This window comes from Abramis brama (assembly GCF_963993115.1).
Source record: "Abramis brama genome assembly, chromosome: 6".
Classification (NCBI taxonomy): Eukaryota; Metazoa; Chordata; class Actinopteri; order Cypriniformes; family Leuciscidae; genus Abramis; species Abramis brama.
The window spans coordinates 27026611-27054057 of record NC_139968.1 but is presented as its reverse complement, the minus strand read 5'-3'; the positions used below and the strand labels follow the sequence as shown (position 1 = coordinate 27054057).

The following is a 27447-nucleotide window of genomic DNA, read 5'->3' as shown; positions in this document are numbered from 1 at the left end:
TTCATTTTGTTTTATTTTACATTATGTAAATTTTACAATTTATATTTCTATAAGTTACAATTGGAATAACAACATTAACAAACTGCAAAAGCTAAATAAGTGATCAAAGCCTGATTTATCTGTAAAATAATCTCTGATGCAGCACTTCACAGCATCACAAATGGAAGTACAAGATCCAAACTCAAACTACTTTTTTAATGAAAGATTCTTTACACATGAATGACAGTGATATTTCTCTCCAGTGTGGATCCTCTCATATATTTTCAGATATATTGACCGTCTAAATCTCTTGTCACAGTGTGAACACCTTATAAGGTATTTCTGTGGTGCGAACTCTCTGGTGCATGATCCTTCACATTGCTGTCTTTTTTCTGGTGTAATTTTAAAGCACTCAGCTCACTAAAACTATTTCCACACAAATAACATATTTAAGGCTTCTCCTTTGAATAAAGCAGGTGCTGCTTTAGCAAATATGCTCAATTTCATTTTTACTGCACTGGTCACTGTTATATAGTCTTTCTCTAAAATGAGTATGCAGATGTACTTTAAAAACACTTGATTTTCTGAAACTCTTCCCATATGGATTACGTGTATGGCTTCACTCCAGCGTGGATTTTAATGTGTACGTTAAGGTTTCCTTTATGTGTGAAACTCTTCCCACATTGATCACATGTGTGCGGCTTCTCTCCAGTGTGGATTTTCATGTGTTCGTTAAGGTTTCCTTTTTGTGTGAAACTCTTCCCACACTGATCACATGTGTGTGTCTTCTCTCCCATGTGGATTTTCATGTGTTCATTAAGGTGCTCTTTTCGTGTGAAACTCTTCCTACATTGATCACATATGTATGGCTTCTCTCCAGTGTGGATTTGCATGTGTTCGTTAAGGGTTGATTTATGCGCAAAACTCTTCCCACATTTTTCACATGTGTAAGGCTTCTCTCCAGTGTGGGTTTTCATGTGTACGTTAAGGTTTCCTTTTAGTGTGAAGCTCTTCCCACACTGATCACATGCATGTGGCTTCTCCCCAGTGTGGACCCTCTCATGTATTTTCAGATATACTGACCGTTTAAAACTCTTGTCACAGTATGAACACTTGTACGGTGTTTCTCTAGTGTGAACAGTCTGGTGCACTTTCAGTGCACCATCAGTAAAAAAAGTCTTTCCACACTCAGAACAAATATGATCCTTTAAACCGCTGTGTCTTTTCTGGTGTATTTTTAATGCGCCCATCTGACTAAATCTCTTTTCGCACATATAACAGACGTAAGGCTTCTCCATTGTATGAACTTTCAAGTGGTCCTTTAGGAAATCTGCCCTAAAAAATGTTTTACCGCATTGGTCACAGTTGTGTAGTCTTTCTTTAGAATGAGTAAGCAGATGTACTTTAAAAACGCTTGATTTTCTGAAACTCTTTCCACATTGATCACATGTGTACGGCTTCTCTCCAGTGTGGATTCTCATGTGATCATTAAGCTGTCTTTTTTGCGTGAAACTCTTTCCACATTGATCACATGCGTACGGCTTCTCTCCCGTGTGGATTTTCAAGTGATCCTTAAGGGTTCCTTTTTGTGTGAAACTCTTATCACACTGATTACATGCGTATGGCTTCTCCCCGGTGTGGATTTTCATGTGTTCATTAAGGTTTCTTTTTATTGTGAAAATCTTCTCACAGTGATCACATGCGTATGGCTTCTCTCCAGTGTGGATTCTCATGTGTTCGTTAAGGATTACTTTTTGTGTGAAACCCTTCCCACACTGATCGCATGTGTACGGCTTCTCTCCAGTGTGGATTTTCATATGCTTGTTAAGGTTTCCTTTTTGTGTGAAACTCTTCCCACATTGACCACATGTGTACGGCTTCTCTCCAGTGTGGATCCTCATGTGTTCGTTGAAGGTTTTTTTTTGTGAGAAGCTCTTCCCACACTGATTACATGTGAAAGGCTTCTCTCCAGTGTGAATTCTAATGTGAAGTTCAAGACTTTGCTTATATGGGAAACTCTTTCCACACTCAGGGCAGGTGAAACATAATTTGTCTCTTTTCAATGAGGGACTCAAGGATTTATCTTCAGTTTTGACATGATGTTTCTCCCCCATTTCAAACGGTTCTTCAATGTCCATGTTCTCTTCTATCAGGTCTAAAATTAAAGTTTAAAAAAAGTTTTAAAAAAAAAATGTCCAAAAGTTAGATTTTCAGTAAATAATAATAATAATAATAATAATAATAATAATAATAAAGAAAGAAATGTGAACAGGAAAGGACAAGTGAACCCTGACATAATGGTAGAAATTGTGATAATTTTTATGCTTTATTTGGAATTTGGTACATTTATCATCCAATTATTATTTTTAAAACATGACCAGCACAAATTACAGGATTTGTAGTGAGAACTATTAGATATGTTTGATTAACTGCATTTTACACGTAAGGTTGTAACATGTTCAAAATTTTAGTAATATGGTTGCAATAAAGTGAACCAGACATAAATCAATATATTGTTATACAGTGCTACAGAGGCCCTTCATAATGCAGAGGGCAAATGCCTGGTTTTCATAGTTAGCAATGTTACACTAAATTATGCTGAGGAGAAGTTTAGTGCAGACCCGTATTGTGATATACATCGTATTTGGTGCCTCTGTATTGGGATACGTATCGTATCATGACTTTCTTGCCAATACACAACCCTAGGTGTCACATACATTGCCAAGAAGAAAGCTTTTCAGAGATGGCAACAACTCAAGAGACTTAAATTTTATTAAGTCAAGTCAAGTCACCTCAATTTATATAGCGCTTTTAACAATATACAGTAGATTGTTTCAAAGCAGCTTTACAGTGATAATAGGAAATGAAAGTAACAAAGATTGTTTTGACTTTAGAGCAGTTATTGTCCAGCTAAAGTTAGTTTTTATTGATTCACTTCCGCTGCAAAGATCATTATTTATTCACTTAGGGGCCGCTAACACGACACCGTTCTAAAACTCTTAACGCACTCCGGCCAGCTCATTCGCACAACAACAGCGCCTGGTGGCTCGAGAACACAAACCTTGAAATAGGTTCCAAGGTGCAAGTCTTGAAAAAGAAAAAATTCTCTCTTTGCAAACTTCAAAAACACAAACCTTTGAAAGCGCTGACGGCGTGCACAAACGTATTATGTGTTTAGTCTATAGGTATGCGCAATTTAATATATATGTGTGCAGGCGTGTAGTCTTTCTTTACAAATTGACCTCAACAAATTACTTTTCTGGCCTTAAAAATGTATAATACAGAATTTTTATCACTTCCGCGTAGCCCTGTGAACTGGAATTATTTTGACAACGTTTTATCTGTAGAGAGGTAAAGGGAAGGGAAGGAGGCCTTCACAGGGGAGAGACTAGTTGACATTTCAGGACTGCGTTGTCGTCATGTCGAGCCGCATGTCCTTCATCAGGTCTGGATACAGTGGACTGTGGTAAACCTCAGGATAAACAGAGAAACTAATATTAGCGTAGACAGCATTCTTCTTATGATGTAATGAATACATCAAGATTTATGGGAAGAGTTCCCGGTTCCGGCTGACCTAATCTATGCAGCCTAACATTGAATTATATAAGTGTATAATGTGTTATGTGTATGCCAGGTCAAAGAGATTTAGATTTAAACTGACAGAGTGTGTCTGCTTCCCGGAAAATGTTAGGAAGACGGTTCCAAAGTTTTGGTGCTAAATAGGAAAAGGATCTATAGCCAGCAGTCGATTTTGATATTCTAAGTATTATCAACTGGCCGGAATTTTGAGATCGCAATGGACGTGAAGGATAATATTGAGTTAAGAGCTCGCTCAAGTACTGCAGAGCTAAACCATTTAGTGCTTTATAAGTAATAGGGATGGGACGATTACCGGTTTCACTATAAACCACGATAAAATGTACGGACGGTTAGTAATATCGTTTAAAATTTAATTATCATTAAAACCGTGTTTGATTATCGCGATTTTTGATCCTGTTCAGCCAGCAACAGTCTGACGCAGGCGCAGCGCGCAATGTTGTTGTTTTTTTATTCAAGAAGGAATTGCGGAAGGCAGTGACAGCGCTCGGGAGACAAAAACGTACAAAACAATCGTTCAGAAAAGATGATCACAACAATATTATCAAACTCTGTAAACAATAAATCAACTCTGATTTAATTTTCAATCGGAGACGCAAGACGGCAAGTTGTATTTGAATGAAACGAGAGAGCGCGTCCGTTGCGATACATGGTGGTCTGCCCAGATGAAGAATACAAGACAGTGCAAATGAACTGGTAAGTTAGTTCCATGAGACTTTTATAGATGTTTTCTCTCAGTTAAACACACTCTTCACATACATGTCGAAGAGCGAATGATAAAAGGGAAAAGAAAACACGCTACAAATCAAAGATGAAGTAAACACATTATAATAAAACAACGGTCAGAGCGGTCATCTTCCTCTATGCGCGAGCAATCTCACTCTCACTGTGCGTGCGCTCTCACATAAAAACAGCATGCATACAATAACGTACGCCATATAAGAAGTTATCTTAAAGGCACATCAACATTCATGTCATGAACACTACTTGACACTATGTGGCCGTTACAATGGATGTGCGCGGTGTTATGTGTTGCTATTGACGACCGTCATTATAAGGAAGGAAATGCCACAGAATAGAATCTTGCTTTAAAAAGTGCATAGAGCTGCTTGTTTTATTTGTTGTTTGTTGATTTTCAAATATAAAACTTGTTGAAATGTCTTCAGTGTGATCCTCAACTCTTTATGAACACTTTCAACTCGTTTTAACAAAACCGTGATAATATTGATAACCGTGATAATTTTGGTCACTATAATCGTGATATTAAATTTTCATACCGTCCCATCCCTAATAAGTAATCAGCAATATTTTAAAATTTATACAATGTTTAATAGGGAGCCAATGCAGTGTTGACAGAACCGGGATAATATGGTCATACTTCCTGGTTCTGGTAAGAACTATACCTGCTGTGTTTTGGACCAGCTGTAGTTTGTTTATTAAGCGTGCAGGGCAACCACCCATAAGAGCATAACAATAATCTAGCCTTGATGTCATGAACGCATTAACTAATTGATCCGCATTTGTCATTGAGAGCATATGATGCAATTTAGATATATTTTTAAGATGGAAGAATGCGGTTTTACAGATACTAGAAAAGTGACTTTCAAATGAAAGATTGGTATCAAAGAGCACAGCCAGGTTCCTAACCGACGACTTGACAGAGCAGCCATCAAGTGTTAGACTTAGACAGTATTCTAGGTTATTGCGTGAGGAAGTTTTTGTCCAATAATTAGAATTTTATTTTTATTTATTTTTCAGAATTAAGTAGTAGGAAATTACTAGTCATCAAGTCATCAGCTATACATTCCATTAATTTTGAGAACTGGTAAGTTTCGTCAGGGCGTGAAGAAATATAGAGTTGAGTATCATCAGCATAACAGTGAAAACTAATGCCATGCTTCTTTATAATATATCCCAAGGGTAGCATGTTCAGAGGGAACAGCAATGGTCCTAGTACTGAGCCTTGTGGTACACCATACTGAAATTTTGATCGATGTGACATCCCTTCATTTACTGCTAACGGTCAGATAAGTATGATTTAAACCATGCTAATGCAATTCCATTAATGCTAACATAATTTTTTAGTCTATTTAAAAGAATGTTGTGGTCAATAGTATCAAATGCAGCACTAAGATCAAGTAACACTAATAGAGAGATACAACCACGATCGGATGCGTGATGGATTTTTTAATTAATCATAACTAACATTTGTTTTTCTTGCAGGAACAACATTCATATGCTTTTAAATGTTTCCCCTTTATGCGAAAACTTGTGACTTTGGTTGTGTGAGTGTAAAAATAACAAATATGGGAAATTAAACTAGACAGATGTCTCAACTTGAAACCTTGTGGTTACCTAGTAACAAGAGTGCTTGTCTATGAAGAACCAATCAAATTGTAGGGAAATTATTGTAATGTAATTGTAATGTTTCATGTAATTTTTGCCATACCTCTTATTCTATAAAAACTGTTGTATTCGTGTTCGCTGGTGGGATTCTCAATGAAATTTGTCTGAGATCCTCCGGTACTGCTTCTTCTTGGGGGAAATTAAAGTGAGCGCCCAGAAAGCGCTGACAGCATGCAAATAGTGAATTGATTTATCCTTCAAATCTTGTGCTTGAACGGACAATTTAGTTTTTATCAATGAGACATTGATTAATTATTGACTAATTAGACGAGACAATTTTTTTTTTAATCATTCTGTTCAAATTCATATATTTTTTAAATAGACTAGAGCAAAGAACAATTATTCAGAACCTCTAGTTTGCATGTTATTTTGTTTAATTGTCTATTTTTTTTTCTTCAGAATCGCAATCTTTATTTTACACAGAAAAAATTGTGATTCTCAATTTATCCAGAATCGCAGCTCTACTATAAATAGACGCTGAAGCTGCAGCGGAAATCCGTCACTTGTTCACACAATTACTATTTTCTATATGGTGAATGGCACATAATGCAATACATAGGGGATTGGGAACGTGTAGAAACATTATTTCTTTGATTTTTTTTTCTTTGTCACGTGGGCACAGGTGATCACTTCTGTTTCTCACTTCTTATTTCCTTTGCCGGATTGTTTGGGCTAGTGTTGAAAGGGGCAAGTAACGGGAGCCAATTTTCTGTTGACCGTGTTGTGTTGGTTAAATCGTGTCTGCATACGTCAAGCTAAAATAAAAGTAAAAATCAAGCTAAGATCGTCAGTCTTTCCTTTAAATAATGAAATGACAACCGAGTGCGAGCGAGTTATGAGCCATCCCGTTACGTAGCCCCTTTGTGGCTATTGGATGCCATGAACAGAAAGATTCAGACAGTGTAAATATGCTTTTCATAGGGGCGAATGACGTCTGGTTTCACGTTAGTGTCACGCAAACCGCAGCAACGTGCACACAGTCTGTACCAGTCCAGAGACACGATAGCACAGTGCGGGTCATATGCATGAGTCGGCGCGGACCCCTTTGACAGAATGCTGTATTTTAAAGCGATATGGAGGAGATTAGGAGGAGAAACGGTTTCTAGTTTTCACAAGAGCACAAGTTGAATTTGCTCAGCGAGTTTACTCTGGCGTCGAGTAATGATGCTCATTAAATATGCCCTTGTATCCAAGCTGCACCAATCACATCGGGTTATCTGATATAGGCGGGCCAGAGGCGAGCTAAACAGATGACGACAGCGCTGTGACGAAGAGGAACAAAGAGGAACAGGAGACGGCGCTTGAATCCTTCCTTTGCAAGAAGGGCGTTTTTTCTGTTTTGCCAACCGGATACACCAAGAGTCTAATCTACCAGTTAGCTCCGCTGGTAGCTAAGAGAATGGGGCTTGTTGTGATTGGTCGTAGTGTTATCCAATTGCGTGCAGTGAGATTTTCAAATGCATGCTTGGTGCCGCCCCTCGAGCTGGCCGATTTTCATTAGTCGATGCCAGACCCTTAATCTTTCAGATTTCAGTCTGGATTTCCAGGCTAACTGACAAGTAGAAGAGATAAACGTAGTAAACGTAACATTTTTTGATTATAACACTGGTGCCATGCACCAACATAAATTACACACTTTTAAACTACACATTCTCAGGATCATTACGTTCACTATTTTGCTTTAGTAACAGTTTCATATTAAATCTAAAATGGGAATCTATTACACTGTGGCTGTCATAAGCTGTCAAATGCTGCTTTGCCGAGCTCAACGGCTCTGGCCGAGCTATGATACATAAATGAAACACTATTGGTTATTTTAACAAATGGGGAGGGAGCTGCACAATATGTCTCAGGCTGACCTCCTGTTTCAGTGGAAATTACGTCAACACACTGAATAACGCTGCGCATTTCAAAGCATCTCAGTGGGCCTTTAAGATTTTTAACCTTATTGAAGAATCAAGAATGAACACCAACCTCTAAGTTCTTCAGCATCTTCCCGTTTTATTCTGCAGGGTTCTGGATCACCGCTTTGTTCTTCTGTATCTTCCCGTTTTATTCTGGAGGGTTCTGGATCATTCATGTTTTCAATGTTCTTTCGCAAACTCTATCTTCCTCACTTGTAGGCTGATGGAAATATTTCAGCATTTATTGGTGAATCGCTGTGGGAGGAGCTTCACTGAAGGTGAATTGCTGTGATAGGAACAGATCTGCAAAAATCAAAAATAAATCAGTTATCAAAAATGTATGCTTTCATTAATTCACACATTTAAAGCATTTTGTTAGTTTATCTATACAACTATAAAAATTTAAGTTATTTCATTTGTTTTAAAACAAAGTCATATATTTTACATAACTATATTTTGTCAGTGGGTCATTCTATTGACATTATTATCTATTTTTGACATGAAGAGGCTTTTGAGCAGCTGTTAATTGTGGCACTCCCTCTTATTAAGTCTTATCAGGGAGATTGATTCATTAACCAGTTATAATAACTTCCATACAGAATCATATGTCCATGTGAACCTATATATAGTTAAATCTACAACTACAGCCACTGCATATTGTCATAAAAGAAATTAGATTATAAACATTTTTCTTCTAAGGACAGAAACGGCTCTTTCAATACAACAAACAAGCACAACAAAACAATATTTTAAAGTTTCCAATGTCAAGCGTCCATCACATTTATCTACATACTCAGATTTACCACTTGTGTTGGATATGAATTAAATCTGGATCTGAAATTTAAAGCCTCTTTGAGTCAGAAATAGACATTAATGTTAAAAATAGATTAACCAACAAACAAAAGATAAATAGAGATCAATCCCTATTAATTCCCCTTACAGATCATACTTTGACTTTTGATAAAGTGACATATCAGTAAATACCATTATTGCTCCAAACGTAGAAACAATCATACAGACGAACATACAAAAACACACAATAATAGCTCAGATCTTAATGAATTTAACATTATAGTTCCTCACATAGTTGCCTGCAATGCTAAGTGTTTGTCAGTCTGTAAGGAGACGCCAGAAAAGACGCACAAATAGCTCTGTAGCAGATGAATATAGAACACAGAAAATACTCTGTAAAATGTTGCTTTAACAAGCCGTGTTATTTTTAATAACTGTATAAACGAAGCACAGTGAACTGCTTACCTCACATCAAAAGAGTGACGTCTTCTTCTTGTTGTATGGCAGATCGCAGACACACAGCGCATTACCGCCACCTATCGCCCGGGTGGACCATGGACCGTGATTACGCATTTTAACCTGTTGCATTGTAAATCCTGCAAAGTTTTTTGTATTTTTTATTTTTATTTTTTTAATATGTTCATTTAAAACACTAGGCTATACTTTGTATTAAATTACCTTTGCATCAAATTACTTAAAAACTAGTTAATGTTGCTGTGAGGGCAGTGGCGGATTAATGCTGCCTGAATATAGGATGTGCATCAGTGCAATTGAATCAGCACATTCGGTCTTAAAGTGACAGTACGTAATAAACCCAATGCCATCTGTGCCCTTAATATCTCGATCGGCCCAATGGAGGCATCCGGTCAGCGGGTGAAAGTCTCTGCGCGTTACTGTCTTTTCTGACATTATTATTTATTATTATTTAGTATTTTTGATTAAATGAAATACATTTTCTCATATGTATTTTCTCGTTATTTCATCTGACTCCACAAATTAAAAGGTTTTAATGATATCTGTGCATCATTAAATGTGACCGAATGTTTGACTACTGAACTCTACTGAAAATAATGTCAGAGTCGATTAGAATAAAATCAAATGTTTACAATTTATTATGTCAGTTAAATGTATCAGGTCAATTTCATCAAGATAATAGATACAAAACATCAAATGCTCTGGAACAAAGAGAAAAGCTTCAATACCTTGACATTATAAAATACATGATGCTAAGTGTTTTGCTTACACCGCATCACGGGCTGATCTCGGTTACAGAATGGCGCTGATCCTCTTGTTGCATTTCATTATATAGACAGAAACTTCTTTCACATTGAAACATCTGCTAACAATGGGAATTTACATTTAGAGTTGACACCTTTTGGGAGTAGGAGGCCATTTGCCTGGAAACCCACCCTCCTTTGTGTGCCAGTTATCTCTCTAAACTCTTAAAAACCTTATTACCTTTTGTTTTACTTCGTTGGGAATGAGACCTTTGTACCAGCCGCCGAGACATTTCAAATGATACCAAACATGTGTAATACTGTATGATAATTATTTACATTAAACCATATAGATTCTTGGGTGAATTTTGAGAGAGAAGGGATTGGGGAAGAGGGGAAGAAATGTAAAGTAGGATTGCTTAGGTGAGACTTTTGTCTTGAATAATGGTGCTAGTTTCACAAGAAAGTTCAAATGTTAATTTCCAGAAAGGTCCTTTGTCCTCTCAGGGAGTGGTCGGTCGTACCTCCAGTAGACTGCCTGGCATTTATCTAATTTCTCATGTCTTACAATATTAATCAAACAACAAAAGAAAAAGAGAAAAGCATTCACTGCTCTTTAATAAGGATTAATTATATTTTGTTTATATAAATAAATATGTCTGCTTGAAAGAATAAAGAATGATATATGCAAGTTGTTATAAAGAATGCATACATGATACATCATTAATTTAAAAGAAGACTGTTCTTCTTTAGGTGAAGTGGTTTCATTTAATAAGATAATTAAGATAAATAATATTATATTAATGTTATATATTATAATATTAATAATAATAATATAATATTATAAATATTATATCACAGCAGTTAAATCTGTCTGTATTGCATGTTCAAACTTTAAAATCATCCACATTAACAGGTTAATAGATGTTTTCTCCAGGAGTATAATGGGTTTGGAAATTTTAGATAAATTCTAAATTAATGCATTACAATTTAACTAAACCCATTAAATTTTAGTCAATTTAGTCGACTTAAGTCGAAGTGTTCTTGTGTTATATGCTTACGAATTTAATCTCTTAAACTGCTGATCTTGTTACTGTGCTAATAGTGTTTTCACTATAGTTTGGATATTAATATCCACTGCAGAACTGACAGTTAAGGCTTGTTGAATTGAGCGCTAGACAAGTCATTTGTTCATCGGTAAAATAAGTGACTCTTTCAAAATTCCCAATTAATTAATAATTCCCTTTGAGCTAAATTGACCGGTTTCCCTTACAACATATATATTAATGTATTTGTTTGCAATTGACCCTTTGCAGGAAGTTTGATTGGCAGGAGATCTGACCAATCATAATCTGTCATCAGCCGAATACGCCATTTTTGTCCGACAAAGCAGTCAGGAGGGTTAGTAGATTAACGTTGGAGGATTTGAACTTGAAAAACGGTGTGTACTGCCTCTTTCCACAGTTAAAACAACATTCCTTCTTATGTTCATTCATGTTTATTTGATGCTATAAATTAACTAGAAGGAAGAGATGATCGGTTCACGAGCAGCTTTAACTGAGGCTCTACAGCGATCTGCCACAAAACGGTATATTGTTTAAATTTCTAAAAAAAATTAACAAATTTGAAAGGTGAGACTTTGTTTCATATCATAAGTAACCTGGTCTGTCCTGTCTGTCAACGCCTTGTCAGTGTCCTCTCTGCTCCGCAATGTATTTTTCACTGCATGAGAACATGGTGTGGTATGAACTAACTTAAGTAACTAAAGGGGGCGGATCTTTGCGAACGGTCAATTACGAGGTTAAACGGGTGTTTTTGGTGTAAGACCATTTATCTTTCATGAGATTAATTCCTCTTCTTGGCCAGGTTACATTTCTCCATTTCGTAAATCCTAGGGTCAAGGCTTCTAAACTGTGAATTTTTAGGGGCGTGATATTTAAATGACAATTGTTTTTATCCGCCACATTTATCAATTTTCAATCATTCGTACAATGGGATTGACAGCATACAAATGTTTCATGAATCAAATTTAAACCCTGTCGTCAGATGATTTCTGAGCTGGGATCTGCATTCGTTTCTAGGTTAGATTGATAAATGAGGCCCATTAACTTTATTTATCTTGCACTTTTGGCTTTACAACTTTGCAGACCGTTTACATTCACAGACAGCTATATTACACCCTGCATGAAAGGGAATATTCCCTATATTGTTTGTAGATTAATATTTTATCTACAATGTGTGAATATGTATTCTAAAATATGTGCCCTTTTGTTTTTCTGTTTCAGATCTAAGCAAAGTTGGCTTATTGATGACTTCTGAAAACCTGAAGGAGATTGGTCAATTCAGTTTACTCAGAAGTTTATTACAAAGAAGTTTTCAAGTGATTTCCTTGTTTTATTTATTAGTTAGAATGGGTATAACTCAACATTTTAACTAACTGCAAAAGCTGAATAAGTGATCAAAGCCTACTGATTAATCTGTGAAATAATCAATGAGAAGTCGATTAATCGTTCTAATAATCTTTGATTAATCGATTATCAAAATAATCTCTGATGCAGAACTCGAACTACTTACTCTATTATCAGACATGCATTTTCTTTTATGAAAGATTAGAGAAGATAATTGAGTGAAACTCTTTCCACATGAATGGCAGTGATACGGCTTCTCTCCAGTGTGGATCCTCTCATGTATTTTCAGATATATTGACCGTTTGAATCTCTTATCACAGAGAGAACATTTATAAGGTTGTACTCTAGTGTGAACTGTCTGATGCACTTTCAGTTCTCCATCTGTAAAAAAAGTCTTACCACACTTAGAGCAAACATGATCCTTCACACCACTGTGTCTTTTCTGGTGTAATTTCAAACCACTCGGCTCACTAAAACTCTTTCCGCATAAAGAACACACATGAGGCTTCTCATTTGTATGAACTTTCAGGTGGTCCTCCAGGAAATCTGCCATAAAGAAATTTGTACTGCACTGGTCACTGTTATATAGTCCTTCTCTAGAATGAGCACACAGATGTACTTTGAAAACACTTGATTTTCTGAAACTCTTCCCACATTGATCACATGTGTATGGCTTCACTCCGGCGTGCCTTTTAATGTGCACGTTAAGGTTTCCTTTATGTGTGAAACTCTTCCCACATTGATCACATTTGTGCGGCTTCTCTCCAGTGTGGATTTTCATGTGTTCGTTAAGGTTTCCTTTTTGTGTGAAACTCTTCCCACATTGATCACATTTGTGCGGCTTCTCTCCAGTGTGGATTTTCATGTGTTCATTAAGGTGCTCTTTTTGTGTGAAATTCTTCCCACATTGATCACATGTGTGCGGCTTTTCCCCAGTGTGGAACCTCATGTGTTTGTAAAGGGTTACTTTATGCGCAAAACTCTTCCCACACTGATCACATGTGTATGGTTTCTCCCCAGTGTGGCTTTTCATGTGTACATTAAGATTTCCTTTATGTATGAATCTCTTCCCACACTGATTACATGTGAATGGCTTCTCTCCAGTGTGGATTTTCATGTGTTCGTTAAGATTTCCTTTTAGTGTGAAGCTCTTCCCACACTGATCACATGCATGTGGCTTCTCTCCAGTGTGGACCCTCTCATGTATTTTCAGATATACTGACAGTTTGAATCTCTTGTCACAGTATGAACACTTGTAAGGTGTTTCTCTAGTGTGAACAGTCTGGTGCACTTTCAGAGCACCATCAGTAAAAAAAGTCTTTCCACACTCAGAGCAAATATGATCCTTCACACCGCTGTGTCTTTTCTGGTGTATTTTTAATGCGCCCATCTGACTAAAACTCTTTCCACACAAATAACAGACGTAAGGCTTCTCCTTTGTATGAACTTTCAGGTGGTCCTTCAGGAAATCTGCCCTAAAAAATGTTTTACCACATTGGTCACAGTTATACAGTCTTTCTCTAGAATGAGTAAGCAGATGTACTTTAAAAACACTTGATTTTCGAAAACTCTTCCCACATTGATCACATGTGTACGGCTTCTCTCCAGTGTGGATTCTCATGTGATCAGTAAGGTGTCTTTTTTGTGCGAAACACTTCCCACATTGATCACATGTGTATGGCTTCACTCCAGTGTGGATTCTCATGTGATCATTAAGGTTTTCTTTTCGTGCGAAACTCTTCCCACACTGATCACATGTGTGCGGCTTCTCCCCAGTGTGAATTTTAATGTGTTCAGTAAGGGTTGCCTTATGCGCAAAACTCTTCCCACACTGATCACATGTGTACGGCTTCTCCCCAGTATGGCTTTTTATGTGTACATTAAGATTTCCTTTATGTGTGAAACACTTCCCACACTGATCACATGTGTACGGCTTCTCTCCAGTGTGGATTTTCATGTGTACGTTGAGGTTTCCTTTTTGCGTGAAACTCTTCCCACATTGACCACATGTGTACGGCTTCTCCCCAGTGTGGATTCTCATGTGACCCTTAAGGGTTCCTTTTTGTGTGAAACTCTTCCCAGACTGATCACATTTGTACAGCTTCTCTCCAGTGTGGATTTTCACATGTTTATTAAGATTTCCTTTTTGTGTGAAACACTTCCCACACTGATCGCATGTGTACGGCTTCTCTCCAGTGTGGATTCTCATGTGATCCTTAAGGGTTCCTTTTTGTGTGAAACTTTTCCCACACTGATCACATATGTGTGGCTTTTCTCCCGTGTGGATTTTCATGTGTTCATTAAGGTGCTCTTTTCGTGTAAAACTCTTCTCACACTGATCACATGTGTGTGGCTTCTCCCCAGTGTGGATTTTCATGTGGTCATTAAGGTTTCCTTTTTGTGCAAAACTCTTCCCACACTGATCACATGCGTATGGCTTCACTCCAGTGTGAATTCTTATGTGATCCTTAAGGGTTCCTCTTTGTGTGAAACTCTTCCCACACTGATCACATGTGTGCGGCTTTTCTCCAGTGTGGATTTTCATGTGTTCATTAAGGGTTGCTTTATGAGCAAAACTCTTCCCACACTGATCACATGTGTGCGGCTTCTTCCCAGTGTGGCTTTTCTTGTGATCCATAAGGGCTTCTTTTTGTGCAAAACTCTTCCTGGACTGATCACATGTGAACAGCTTCTCTCCAGTGTGGATTTTCACATGTTTGTTAAGGTTTCCTTTTTGTGTGAAACTCTTCCCACATTGAGCACATGAATACGGCTTCTCTCCCGTGTGGATCCTCATGTGTTCGTTAAGGATAACTTTTTGCCTGAAACTCTTTCCACACTGATCGCATGTGTGCGGCTTCTCTCCAGTGTGGATTTTCACATGTTTGTTAAGATTTCCTTTTTGTGTGAAACTCTTCCCACATTGAGAACATGAATACGGCTTCTCTCCAGTGTGGATTCTCATGTGTTCGTTAAGGGTTCCTTTTTGTGTGAAACTCTTATCACACTGATCACATGCATAAGGCCTCTCCCCAGTGTGGATTTTCAAGTGTTCATTAAGATTTCTTTTTATTGTGAAAATTTTCTCACAGTGTTCACATGTGTACGGCTTCTGTCCAGTGTGAATCCTCATGTGTTCATTAAGAATTACTTTTTGTGTGAAACTCTTCCCACACTGTTCGCATGTGTACGGCTTCTCACCAGTGTGGATTTTAATATGTTTGTTAAGGTGTCCTTTTTGAGCAAAACTCTTCCCACACTTATCACATGAGTACGGCTTCTCTCCAGTGTGGATCCTCATGTGTTCGTTAAGGATTACTTTTTGTCTGAAACACTTCCCACACTGATCGCATGTGTGCGGCTTCTCTCCAGTGTGGATTTTCACATGTTTGTTAAGGTTTCCTTTTTGTGTGAAATTCTTCCCACATTGAACACATGCGTACGGCTTCTCTCCAGTGTGGATCCTCATGTGTTCACTAAGGGTTCCTTTTTGTGTAAAACTCTTCCCACACTGATTACATGTGAAAGGCTTCTCTCCAGTGTGAATTCTCATGTGAAGTTCAAGACTTTGTTTGTATGGGTAACTTTTTCCACACTGTGGGCAAGTAAAACATATTTTGTATCTTCTTTTCAATGAGGGACTCAAGGATTTTTCTTCAGTTTTGATATGATGTTTCTCCCCCACTTCAAACAGTTCTTCAATCTCCTTGTTCTCTTCTATCAGGTCTAAAATGAAAGTAAAAAAAAGTTTTAAAAAAATTCAAAAGTTTGATTTTCAGTAAATCATTAAAAAAAAAATCAAAGAGAGAAATGTGAAAACGAAAGGACGTGTGAACCCTGACATAATAGTAGAAAATATGACCATCTATTGACACGAAATCCATAACTTTTGTTGGCACAGTCTGAAGATGATCTTACTCGAATTTGGTGAAAATCTGACAAATGGTCTAGGAGGTGTTAGAAAAAGTAGGTTTTTAAAGATAAAATCAAAATGAGGACAGGAAGTTTGCCCAACAATGGCAAAGTTGGTATCCAAGTTCTCGTCTTGACCTAAGGAATCTATTGAGACCAGTTTCATTCAAATAGGCTAATTTGATCAAAAGTTATTAGCATTACTGGAAATTTCATTATAACTTTTGACCACAAGGTGGCGCTGCCCCGAGTACTGTCAAAGCATGGTGCCCTAGTTTCGTAACAATACGCCAATGCATTTGTAAAATATAGCATTTTACGACAAATTCAAAATGGCGACGCCCAAATTGTCGCAATAGGAAAGTTGGGTATCGTCCAACTCGGCATGATGCAACAAATTTAACAAGACCAGTTTTTTTGTTTTGTTTTTGGCCGAAGTGTTCAGAAGTTATAAGAAAAAAAGAACCATTTTTCATATCTCCTGACCACTAGGTGGAACTGCGCCGAAACTGTGCAGGACCCTCAGTTGCAGAGATATAGCCTTGTGTTAATTTTAGCAGGTACTTTGTCGAATTCGTTTGCGCGTTATTCAAAAACGGTTTGATGAATTCACTTGAATTCCTTAATTTTTATCGACATGGGGATTGAAAAAGTAGGTTTTTCGGAAAATTCTAAATGGCGTAAACATTTTCATGTTTACAATGTAATCGAATTGTCGATTAAACAATGTAATAGAATTCACTTGAATTCCTTAATTTTTATCGACATGGGGATTGAAAAAGTAGGTTTTTCGGAAAATTCTAAATGGAGTAAACATTTTCATGTTTACAATGTAATCGAATTGTCGATTAAACAATGTAATCGAATTGTCTACAGCCAAGGAATCAATAATTATGTTTCTAGCCCAAAGACTAGTTATTAGCACAAACTTGAGTGCTTGGCCCCTAATTATAAAAATGACAACGATTACAATATGTACAATATGATATACAATATAAAACCAAGCGTGCCGCACAAGCCCTGAAAAGTGAAGCCAAAACGTCTCGATCGCCCCCCGGTGACTGGTCCTAGTATAGGTCATAAGCCCCGCCTCCCCATGTTATTCAACGGGACGTGAGACCAACTAAACAATTAAATTACACTTCAAATATCTTTTTTCCAAAGGTGGTTTCTTTCATTTGCTGTCGTTTTTATCACGCTGATGTTAGTTCAAGTGTCTGTTTCAAAAATAAGTTGTTTTTTAGTTAGTTACGTGATGCGGTGGTGTAACGTCATGACTGACAGCTGTGATTGACAGGTTCTCTGAGCGAAGTAGTCACTGAAACACCAACGGACATTTTTTCGGGATCTTCGGAGGACTGAGGAGATTGTATTTACTTTATTTTAACAAGCCTCTTGACGTACTGCAATCAATTTTTAAAAAAGTGTGCAGAATCCTCTCTCCCTGAGTGCATTCTGCGAGAGTGAGGGCGGAGCGTTGATTTTGCGGCTTTACTTCCTGCTCACTACTGCGCAGGTCTGGTCCCGAGATCGCTACTGCGCAGACTCAAGTTCCAATATGTCAGCGCCATATCGGGACTCTGGCGGCTTCAGTTCTCATCAATGGAAGAGAGCGAAGGGGCGTCGTCCATCTTTTTTTACAGTCTATGTATAAAACTAAAACAGTTCAGTTAATATTTAGTCTGACATCCTGGTGTTTGAGTGAATGTCAGTATGAATGTTTCTCAAATCACCTTTCATTTGTTAAAAAGTAAAAGAAAACTGAGTTTTAGGCTACATTTTGTGCCCAGTTCATGGAAAGTTAACTGGATATGATCTGCTTTAAATCAGCAGTAAAGAAGAGTTTTTGATTTAAATTGAGCAAAAAAAATTTATTGTCCAAGTATATACAGTCATGTGAAAAAGAAGGTATCTCCTTTTGAATTCTATGGTTTTACATGTCAGGGCATAAAAATATTCTGGTCTTCAGCAGGTCTTAAAATGATTTAAATACAACCTCAGATGAACAACAACAAGACACATTCCACCGTGTCATTATTTATTTAAAAATAAAGCCAAAATGGAGAATCCATGTGTGACAAACTAATTACACCCTATGATTTAATAGCTTGTAGAACCACTTTTAACAGCAATAACTTTAAGTAATAATTTTCTATATGACTATTAGTATCTCACATTATTTTGGAGGGATTTTGGCCCATTATTTTTTCCAGCATTCCTTCAGTTCATTGAGTTTTGTGGCTATCTGTTTATGCACAGCTCTCTTAAGGTCCTGCTACAGCATTTCAAATGGGTTGAGGTCTGGACTTTGACTGTTGTAGATATGCTGGTGTGCATGGGATCATTGTCCTGTTGCATGACCCAATTACGGCCAAGCTTTAGCTGTCAGACAGATGGCCTCACATTTGACTCTAGAATACTTTGGTATACAGAGGAGTTTATGGTTTATGGCTGCAAAACAAGCCCAAATCCTCACCCCTTTACCACAGTGCTTGACAGTTGGTATAAGTTGTTTGTGCTGATATGCTGTGTTTGGTGTTTGGTTTTAACCAAACGTGGCACTGTGCATTATGGCCAAACATCTCCACTTATCGTCTGGTCTATCCAAAGGACATCGTTCCAGGAGTCTTGTGGTTTGTTCAGATGCAACTTTGCAAACCTAAGCTTTACTGCCACATTCTTTTTAGAGAGAAGAGACTTTTTCCTGACAACCCTTCCAAACAGGCAATACTTGTTCGGTCATTTTCTAATTGTACTGTCATGAACTTTAACATTTTACATGTTAACTGAGGCCTGTAGAATCTAAGATGTAGCTCTTGAGTTTTTTGCAGTTTTTCTGAGCACTGCAAGGTCTGACCTTGGGGTAAATTTGCTGGGACATCCACTCCTAGGAAGATGTCTTGAATGTTTTCCACTTGTAAATAATCTTCCTCACTGTAGAATGATAATAATAATAATAATAATAATAATAATAATAATAATAATTCATTACATTTATATAACGCTTCTCATACCCCTTTGTTTGAAGTGGGGTCCCGAATAATCTTTGTTTGAAGGGCTATCTGTCCCTTCCCCCTAGCTCTTCCCCTGCAACCAATAGATAATCGCGATAGTGTAGGCCTAAGGGGTAGAAATGGGATTGGGCCTAATAAGGTGCATTTACACCAAAGTCCAATTTATACTTCTGCGTTAAACTCACGCCGTAGCTACGTCATAGTCTGTGTGTAGCACGCGTAGCCTACGGCATATCCTTACATGCACTTCTCCAAAAATGTAACAACACATGTAGTTGCACGTTATTGCCGACAACGATGCAGAAGTATAAATGAAAACCGACACGTAGCCTACAGCAGAGGATACGGCGTAGGTCCGACGCAAAAGAATAAATCAGCCTTAATGCAGATCTCTTTTGAAATATAAGATGTGGTTTGTCCTGTCTGTTTAATCCCTTAAGACATAACGGACTTTGTTTACATTAATTTTGCATCTTAAAAGCATTTTGAGATGCAAGTTCATTTAACCACTAACACAGAGTTGCACACAGATGCTGAAGCGCTCTTCACAAAGCACACACGAGCATTTAAAATTGAAAGCAGCGTACTGTCAGTGAGTTTAAATATATAAACCTAATACATTCCAAACGACATAAAATTATGCCTTCGTAGATCATCCGCAAGGAAAATACCGGCAGGCGAGACCACACACTGCAAGCGTAACATCAAGCAAAGTGTTCTCACAGTGCATATCCTGTGCAATGAAGCCCGCAAAAGTCATTGTTAATCGCTTCAACATATACAAACTTTATGAAAGATTATTTTATGGAAGGTACGAAGGTGTGTGTGAGGAATTGGAAGCAAGCAGAATACAGGTGTTTCTAAAGCACACGCAGTGGCATCGTGCATATGCATTTAAAAACGAAGCTCAGAATAGATTCTGAAATTCTCAGACAGAGGCACACACATGAATTGACACAATAAGGACTGTCCGATCACAAAGAGTTGACGGAAAAGTCACTGTCCCGATCGGGCCAGTGCTGCATCGTCGTGAAAGCTTATCATTTGCACGTTTTTAAGCCTTGCCAATGTAAACATTCAAGTGCAAGAAGATGCAAAAGAGAGAGCTCAATTTGGTACTCGCAGTTTGTGTACACATTCAAAGCGCCCAGAAAGCATGCGATTTTTCATATCTTCTTGCAGTTGAACGGACAATTTCATACAAAATTACGTTGACATGCCTGTCTTTGCGAGTATCCTTGTAAATATATTTGGTTATGTCTTAAGTGAACGTAAACAGTCGAGAAAGACAACGCATGTGTAACAGTATCAGACTGCAGCCTAATATTCCTGCTGCTGTCTGTTTTTAATGTTAATTAAACAACAAAAGACTCCCTGCAAAAAAAAAATACTTGCTGTTCTTAACCGAGTAACTTTTCAACTTTAATATTAATCTATTCTTAATGTATACAGTGAAGACTATGCAGTGTTATTTACATTTACGTTATTCAAGTTCTGTACTTTAATCTACTGTACCTAATCTGTATATAACTACTGTTAGATCCACTTATATAAAAGATGTGTTCAAAACAATAACAGAAATGTGCATTTATGTTTTATTTGTATTATGCTACCTCCTAAGACCTGAGCTTTGGTTTGGCTTGCATTTTAGATTTATTCTAGCTATTTGGTGTTAGTAGGAACCAATAAATATAATAACCAGATATTATCTTTGAACATGAAGCTCTTTTTGAAAAAGATTATGTTCACATATGTGGTCTGTATCCACAGAAAACAATCAAGACACCATTGTGTAACAAAGTGCAAACCTCTTTTATTTACAGCCTGAGCACTGTGCCTGAACATTTTTTCATTGTTACTGAATATATATATATATAACGGTTTCAATTTCTGAACATGGATATGTAAAAACTAAATTTATAAGAAACAAGCTATCACATCCAATAAACCTTGACAATTTACTTGTTTCGTTTTAGCTTTTTTGTAACACTCCAAAACTTCAACTTCTCCAAACTAGGATTGTCCTTTTTGTCTAAGGGAACAGCTGATCGCACTTAACCGCTGCGAAAGACTGTGTAACAGTTGCGTGCAGCTTGCAAGCACAAGAACACCTTGCATGTTACAAATCGGACTCGAGTTTTCCCAGAACAGCCAGTCGCTCTGCAGCGCGCTGCATTCTTCAGGTTGACCACCTCTGGAAGATGTGCATTAGCCCTTCTGCGGACTGAGATGTGGGGCACTTCCTTCACAGGGCGCTTTTTCTCTGGCTATAAATGGTCTGTGTTGTCTTCCTGTTCTGAGAGGTCTGTACTGTCTTCCTGTGCATTGTTATGCTGGGCCAAGAATGTCTTAGCCACTTCCATTCGGAATTCAAGAAATTGCATGACGCCCTTTCTTGGTGTGCCGCGTACTGTGTGGTCTTGGCGGTACAGTAGCCAGCTGTTGGCTAAAGCAACATCTGTGAAGTGCATGAGCATCCGAAGCACCCACTTCTTGGTGCAGACACCATTCTACAGTAGCTGATCATCCTGTCTGTGAGGTCAACCCCACCCATCTTGTTGTTATATTCATGAACAATACTTTGTTGTCTGATAGACACATATTGTTTCTGTTTCTTGTCCCATCGCTGGCAGGTGTTTTCAGGCTGTGCATCATGGACAACAGACAGTATCAATACCGGCTTGTTGTCATACCACATTACAACACAAATTTTCCCTTCTTCAGTGGTAACTTGTGCTGAGATACCTCTTCCATTCTTTTTCATTGTTTTGTCACTTGGTAGCTGCACTGCTTCGGAAACCCAATTCTTCATAACTGTACCAGTCAGGTACACCTGCTTCTCCATCATTCGATTCACAGCTTTGATGGATGTAAAGAACTGATCGCAGTACACTTTTGTACCAGGATGGAGAGTTTCAGACAGATGATTAATGACCAAACCTCCCAAACCCAGTTCACCTGGTTCCTGGACCTGTGCAATCAGTGCATCTGCACCCTGATATAATTCAAAGTCGAGCATGATGCCTTCCGCTGAAGCACAAACAAAGTTTTTCATGCCAACTGGATTGGGCTTCATTGGCAGATATTGTCGACAAGGACAGGCTCCTGTAAATGGTATAGCCTAATTTGCTCAATAAAAGAAACACTCTCGGGTCTTGTCTGAGACCTGCAGCCTTTCAGAATGCGGTCAAGGAAAGGCCTCACCTTCCAGAATTTGTCACATTCCCTCAGGTCTTCTGGAATGTCATCATCAATGACCACCTTTATTGATTGCCTCAGTTTGTAAAATCTGTAGAGTGTGAATCTTTCTGTGATGGCTGGGAATCTTAACGCGCTGATATATATATATAAAGACTAAGATGAGGCTGAGATATAAAACTAACATCCTGATTTGTGGGTACGGGACACAGGACATCAAAATTGAGGCACCAAAAAAATTATACATCTCGTCAACTGATGTGCTGAGTGGGTACCCACTCCTAGCTAGTGCTGTAGCATTGGAGCAGTATACAAGCAGTTTTATTAAATCTTTATCAATATACTGGTTTACATAGTCCAGTGTGGTCCAGCTTTCTCTGTCCTGCTCAGTTTTCTCCTCAGGCTCAAACTGGGATAAGTTTGGGGTCAATTGAGCAGCCCTCCAGTGCACTCCTCGTCCTTGCTTGGGTTGTCCTTGAAAGCTTGGTCCTGGTGTTGGCTCTTCAGGATCATCGTTTGAGCCATCAGACTCAACCTGCTGAGTCCCACGTCTGGGAGTGTGCAAAATGTCAATGCTAAGGTCTGAACGATAACCATAAGTTTCACCACGGAGACGTTTACGTCCCCGGATGGCCTCAGCGAACTGTGGAGTGGGGTCTTCATCCCCACTACTCTCCTCCTCACTGCTGCTTGGCTCCTGTTGTGGAAGATGGTAATCAAAATCCTCTACGGGATCATCATTGTCAGACAAGTCCTCTACCTCTGAGTTGTCCCCAGCAATTGACTATATCATAAGAAAAATAAAATAAAAATCAATGTAAAGTTATTTATTACACATGCAATGCCAATTTATACTGTTGTAAACTATTGTAAAGTGATGTTTTCTAACAAATTCTTCCTAAAATACGGTTTCAGAGTAACATTTTTTGCTAACATTTTTTGATTTTCAACGAAGCTAAGTCCCATTGTCCACATATGTGGACCTTAAGTTTAGCGGCATAGTAAATCTTTACTGTTACAAACATTTGTCAAATTTGCATGCCATATTAATCATACAACACTATTATACATAACTTAAGAATCAACAATGACATTTTATTTGAATTTTTACCTTGTGGACGTTTTGGTCTGGTGTGGCTGCCTGACTTTTCAGATGTGTTCTCCGCCATCTTGGAGTGTTTTTCTCTTCTGACATCACCAGATGGCAGTGTAAGTGTCCACGTGTGTGCACAGAATCAAGTATTATGGTGCACACAACCAAAAATATGATGTCCATGTATATAGACGCCAGGTCGTAGGAGGTTATATAAAGTATGTATTTTATGTCTTTTATTTATTTTTCTACACAGCACTTTGATCCACTTCGGTTGTTTTAAAGTTCTTTATAACTAAAGTTTGATTGATTGATTTAGATAGAAGCAATCAAAACTTAGTCTCTTACTTCCGCCAATATGGGTGAACGATTTTGATGACATCAATCTGCACTTCACTTTCTCATCTGATTTCTTGTCCAATCAAATGCTCTCTAGAATAGAAAGCGTCCCGCCCCCTAGACTATAAATAGATGCTGAAGCTGTGGCTGAAATCAGTCATTTGTTCACACAATTACAAAAATGTATATGATGAATGGTACATAGTAGGGCTGGGTATTGACACAAATTTCACAATTCGATTCAATTTCGATTCACAAGCTTGCAATTCAATTCGATTCAATTTTGATTATTATTTTGGATATCAGGTACAATGCAAATTTTCTCAAGGAAAACAAATTCTTAACTATTATTGTAAACTATGGGAGTCAGTTGTAGCCTATTGAAGGTAAAAACTAACTGATTTGTATACATACACTTAAAATACACTTTTATTTATTTTTATAATAATAAAGTTTTAAATGGTGGCTGTCATAAATTTTCCAGATTTATTCAAACATGCAATAAATATTGAAGAACATTAAAAATTATAATGAATATGTAATATGGTGCATATATTTAACAAAATGCTCCTCTCTGGAGTTAATTTTTCTAGCTGACTAACGAGTTTACGGTCACTGGATATGGTTTTTCTGAGGTAAATGTGATGTTACATGACATTGTTTACTAACGTCTTTCCACGGTTTTGTAAAAATGAGAATCGATTAAAATTAAGAAATCGATATTTTTTACCCAGCCCTAGTACATAGTGCACTATATAGGGGATAGGGGACGATTCAGACAGTGCGCATAATGCTTTCCATTGGGGCGAATTAAGTCTGGTTTCACGTTAGTGTCAGGGGGTGGAGCTGCACGATATGTCTTCCTGTTTCAGTGGAAATCTAAGTTTTATAACCTTATTGAAGAATCAAGAATAAACACCAACCTCTTTGTTCTTCAGTATCTTCCAGCTTTATTCTGCAGGGTTCTAGATCAGCTCTTTGTTCTTCAGTATCTTCCAGCTTTATTCTGCAGGGTTCTAGATAAGCTCTTAGTTCTTCAGTATCTTCCTGCTTTATTCTGCAGGGTTCTGGATAAGCTCTTTGTTCTTCAGTATCTTCCTGCTTTATTCTGCAGTTTTCTGGATCATTCATGTTTTCAACGTTCTTGCGCAAACTCTATCTTCTTCACTTGTAGACTGATGTGAATATTCCACTGAACTGCTGTGGAAGAAACTTCACTGAAGGTGAATTACTGTGGTAGGAGGAGCTGATCAAAAAGCAAAAATAAATCAGTTATCAAATTAATGTTTTCAAAAATTCACAGACTTAAAGCATGTTGTAAGTGTTTATCTATCCAAGTATCAAAATGTACATTTATTTAATTTGTTTTAAAACAAATTCACATATTTTACATATCTATATTTTGTCTGTTTGTCAATCTATTTTTTAACATTATTATCCATTTCTGATATGAAGATGCTTTTCAGCAGATGTTAATTTAAATCCATCACAAGAGGTACATGAATCTGAGTAATAAAAGTGCATGAAAGTGCACCCATCCATGGTAAAACTAATCGACACGGCTAATAAAGGCCAATTATTATCTTAAACGGGTGATGCGTTCGTGTAAGAAAAGTATCCACATTTAAAATTTTATCGACTAAAATAACTAGCATCCGGCAGGCGGTTGATTTACAGCAAAAGAGTGAGCCTTGACCTGATGCATGACGCATTGACGAACATGGGAGTGCAGAGGATAGAGAAAAATAAAACACCATTCACGAATTAGAAGTCTAAAACGAGAATTTTTAAATGTCGGAGGAGCTTGAGTTTGTTTCAAAGCCCTGTTTGTTTGAACCGCGAGAGGCGTCACGCTAACGCTACTCCTACATCATAGGAGCTATGAAATAAGCTAGATATTTTAGTGGTTAAAAGTTTCAAATGTGGATATTTTTCTAACATGAAAGCATCGTTTCACTTCAGACGACCTTTATTAACCCCCAGAGCCGTGTGGATTACTTTTATCAGAAAAGGATGCACTTTATGGACTTCAAAACAGAAACCGGTTATTCACTGGCATTATAAAGCCTGGAAGAGCCAGGACATTTTTTTTTTTATATATACAACTACGATTGCATTTGTCTGAAAGAAGAATGTCATATACACCTACGATGGCTTGAGAGTGAGTAAATCATGGGCTAATTTTCATTTTTGGGTGAACTAGGCTATCCCTTTAAAACAAATTCACATATTTTACATCACTATTTTTTTTTTCTGTGGGTCAATCTATTAACAGTATTATCTATTTTTGACATGAAGAGGATTTTGAGCAGCTGTAAATTGTGACACTCCCTCTTATTGAGTCTTATCAGGGATATTATTTAATTTACCACAGTTAAAATAAATTCCATACAGCAGCATATGTCCATGTGAACCTAAATATAGTTCAATTTACAACTGAACTATACTTAACTATACATAACTATACTATCATTGCATACTGTCATAAAAAATAAAAATAATATATATATATATATATATATATATATATATATATACCCAGGTGAAAAAGACGTACTGTTAAATGTATTAAAAATGCATTAAAGTATATTTGTATTGTACTAAAAACATACTCAAGTACATTTTTTATATATTTAATAGTACGTCTTTTTCACCTGGGTATATATATATATATATATATATATATTATAAACATGTTGGTGTTTTTTTTCTAGGGACAGAAAAGGCTCTTTCAATGCACAAGCACAACAAAACAATATTTCCCATGTCAAGCTTCCTTCACATTTATCTACATATTCAGATTTATGTAGGCTACCTCTTGTGATGGATTTAAATTAAGAGCCGTTAAAAAGACTCTTCATGTCAGAAATATATATTAATGTTCAAAATAGATTAACGTTAACCCACAAAAATCGAGATCTATTACTGTGAATTACCCTTGATCACACTTTGACTTTTGAACAAGTGACATATCAGTAAATACCATTATTGCTCCAGACATCGAAACAATCATACAGAGGAGCATACAAAAACACACAATAATCGTATAGATCTTAATGAATTTAACGTTCGTTTCTCACATCGTTGCCTGCTAGGCTAAATGTTTTTTGTCAGTCAGTCAGCAGACGCCAGCAAAGACGCACAAATAGCTCTGTAGCAAATGCAACAAAAGACCCTGTAAAATGTTGCTTTAACAAGCCGTGTTTTTATAGTTGTATAAATATACGAAGCACCGTGAACTGCTTACCTCACATCAGAAGACTCAACGCTGTGTGATGGCGGTAGCGGCGGTGACGTCATCAAGGCGAGGCGAAATTATCAAAACGATATTTTTCACATTTAACATCAAACGAAACAGTGAGAACTGTAAGCTAAACCGAGCTTTTTGCTTTCAGCAGCACTCCTTCTGTTGCTTGTGGCTGTTATGAAATGGAGAAAGAATCCATTTTAGTTTTAAGTAGCCTAGCCTAACTGAGTGTTAGAACAAACTATTTAAAATTAATTTTGTCATTATACTGCATATCAAAACAGTGATGTAGACAGACATCTCATTCGATCTAAGTCATTAAAAGTAAAATAAATAATAAA

The 27447-nt window shown here is 37.4% G+C and overlaps 2 protein-coding genes across 5 annotated transcripts; both read right to left on the bottom strand.

Moving 5' to 3' along the window:
* On the bottom strand, positions 1–9224 carry LOC311085641 (uncharacterized protein). 2 transcript variants are annotated; one of them, XM_084118196.1, is made up of 3 exons: positions 8970–9151; positions 7957–8189; positions 1–2134 (listed from the first exon to the last, which is right to left on the bottom strand). In XM_084118196.1, the coding sequence occupies exons 2-3, from the start codon at positions 8060–8062 to the stop codon at positions 585–587; spliced, it is 1656 nt and encodes a 551-aa protein (XP_083974322.1). In that variant the 5' UTR covers positions 8063–8189; positions 8970–9151; the 3' UTR covers positions 1–584. The 2 variants fall into 2 exon arrangements, with proteins under 2 accessions (XP_083974322.1, XP_083974321.1); XM_084118195.1 differs by having other exon boundaries at positions 12–2134; positions 9144–9224.
* Positions 9225–9767: 543 nt separating this feature from the next.
* Positions 9768–27151, bottom strand: LOC311085627 (uncharacterized protein). 3 transcript variants are annotated; one of them, XM_084118162.1, is made up of 3 exons: positions 27107–27151; positions 24783–25105; positions 9768–16029 (listed from the first exon to the last, which is right to left on the bottom strand). In XM_084118162.1, exons 2-3 carry the CDS (start codon positions 24988–24990, stop codon positions 12422–12424), a joined length of 3816 nt encoding a protein of 1271 aa, XP_083974288.1. In that variant the 5' UTR covers positions 24991–25105; positions 27107–27151; the 3' UTR covers positions 9768–12421. The 3 variants fall into 3 exon arrangements, with proteins under 3 accessions (XP_083974288.1, XP_083974290.1, XP_083974289.1); XM_084118164.1 differs by having other exon boundaries at positions 24783–25076; positions 27107–27148; XM_084118163.1 differs by lacking the exon at positions 27107–27151 and adding an exon at positions 26940–27005.
* Positions 27152–27447: the final 296 nt, after the last annotated feature.

Coding starts and splice junctions, on each gene's coding strand:
- LOC311085641 (XM_084118195.1), bottom strand. CDS start 8,062: ATGAATGATCCAGAACCCTCCAGAATAAAACGGGAAGATACAGAAGAA. Junction 2,135..7,956: donor AGATGCTGAAGAACTTAGAG/GTTGGTGTTCAT, acceptor CTTTAATTTTAG/ACCTGATAGAAGAGAACATG.
- LOC311085627 (XM_084118162.1), bottom strand. CDS start 24,990: ATGAATGATCCAGAAAACTGCAGAATAAAGCAGGAAGATACTGAAGAA. Junction 16,030..24,782: donor AGATACTGAAGAACAAAGAG/GTTGGTGTTTAT, acceptor CTTTCATTTTAG/ACCTGATAGAAGAGAACAAG.